This window comes from Meleagris gallopavo (assembly GCF_000146605.3).
Source record: "Meleagris gallopavo isolate NT-WF06-2002-E0010 breed Aviagen turkey brand Nicholas breeding stock chromosome 7 unlocalized genomic scaffold, Turkey_5.1 Chr7_random_7180001948596, whole genome shotgun sequence".
NCBI lineage: Eukaryota > Metazoa > Chordata > Aves > Galliformes > Phasianidae > Meleagris > Meleagris gallopavo.
In genome coordinates, this window is record NW_011097055.1 from 1 (window position 1) to 1,410 (window position 1,410).

At 48.9% G+C, this 1,410-nt stretch overlaps 1 protein-coding gene across 1 annotated transcript; it reads right to left on the minus strand.

The window, feature by feature from the left end:
- Nucleotides 1–30: 30 nt before the first annotated feature.
- Nucleotides 31–1,404, minus strand: LOC104915472 (receptor tyrosine-protein kinase erbB-4-like; the record flags this gene model as incomplete). Its single annotated transcript, XM_010726366.2, has 3 exons — nt 1,178–1,404; nt 850–897; nt 31–327 (listed from the first exon to the last, which is right to left on the minus strand). Coding segments are annotated over exons 1-3 (354 nt in total), but the record flags the coding sequence as incomplete, so codon positions are not given.
- Nucleotides 1,405–1,410: the final 6 nt, after the last annotated feature.

The following is a 1,410-nucleotide window of genomic DNA, read 5'->3' on the forward strand; positions in this document are numbered from 1 at the left end:
GGGAACTTCTCTGGAAAGACAAACTGTTACCTGTTTGGGTTTGTCTCGCATTGGCGTCATGTAGCCGTCCTCATCCAGCTCTCCCCGGATCACCCGCTCTGGTATGAAGACTGTGGGATCAGCGCTGTACCTCTGGGTGCTGCTGTCCTCCTTTGCCAGCGTGGCCACCTGCTTCCGCAGCGTGCCGTTGCAGCAGGTGTCTTCAAAGATCTCTGCTGTCGCCCCCTGAGCAACTGGGGCTTCTGGGATGATGCAGCCAGGAGCTCTGTACGGCATCGGCACTCCCTGCTCTGCAGCATAGCCGCCATCTCTGTACACGAACTGGTTCTGCTGGGAAAGAGAAGGCAGCTTAGAAAGGAGGCTCCAAAGGGAGGCAAGATTCTGCAACAAGGCATGCCTGCGGCTCTCCTGCCACGGCTGCTCAGTGATGCATTTCACAGGGCAGTAGAAGCCTCATCCATCCTTCAGGCTGCTGCATTTCCAGCGCTGCAGGACTACCAAAGCATCCACCTTCCCGGTGCTGAGCAGGTCCATTCCGTGGGAAGAGCATCAGTGCAGGCAGGGCAATGAGGAAGCTGGCAGGAAATGAGGCTAGAACTTATCTCCTATGTAAATGAGGAGGCTGCAGATAGCTGCAAGAGGCAAGCAAACATATTTTCTCCTTTTCTATTACTGTGGCAACCTCCTTTGATTTCTGAACAAAACCCTTAAACCTTATGCTAGAGAAATCTCCTTCTGCAGAGGAAGTTGGGGACAGAGGACGCTGCCATCTCTGAACTTGGTTTGCTCCCAGGGGGCTGCTCACAGGGCTTCATCAACATCTCATCTCAACAGTTCAACTCAACCTACCATTCTGCTTCTCAGCAAGGGCGTGCAAGGAAATTTCGACATCATGACCTATAAATGGGAAGGAAAAATGGACAGATTGATCTAAGCATTCCTAAATGCTTTTCCAAGAAATACTGGCAGTGATTTTGCCCATGGATCCATTGAGCTCATAGATAAATCCAAGCTGAGCTTAGAGATCCCTGACTATTGGATGGCTTACACATACGTAAACTGCATTCAGTGTTGGTTTTTGAGACATTTATGTAGAAATAAGGGAGGGGAAACAGAAAACAGGTAGTGAAGGAAGAAGAAAAACCTAAAGAATGAAGGTTGAATGTGAAATACTTACTCCTGACATAGGGGTGTAGGCAGGAGGAGGGCTGTGTCCAATTTCACTCTAATGGGAAAGAAAAATGGAATGATGGATACGTAATAAGAGGTCACATGAGTGAAACAAGTCGCATGAGCTGAATGAGCTAATGGGGAGAAACATGCACATCAGATTTCCTCAGCAAATCCAAAATGCAAAGATGTTAATGATGGCCCACGTTGTGCTGATGTGAAAAAGCTGTGCGCCTGCCT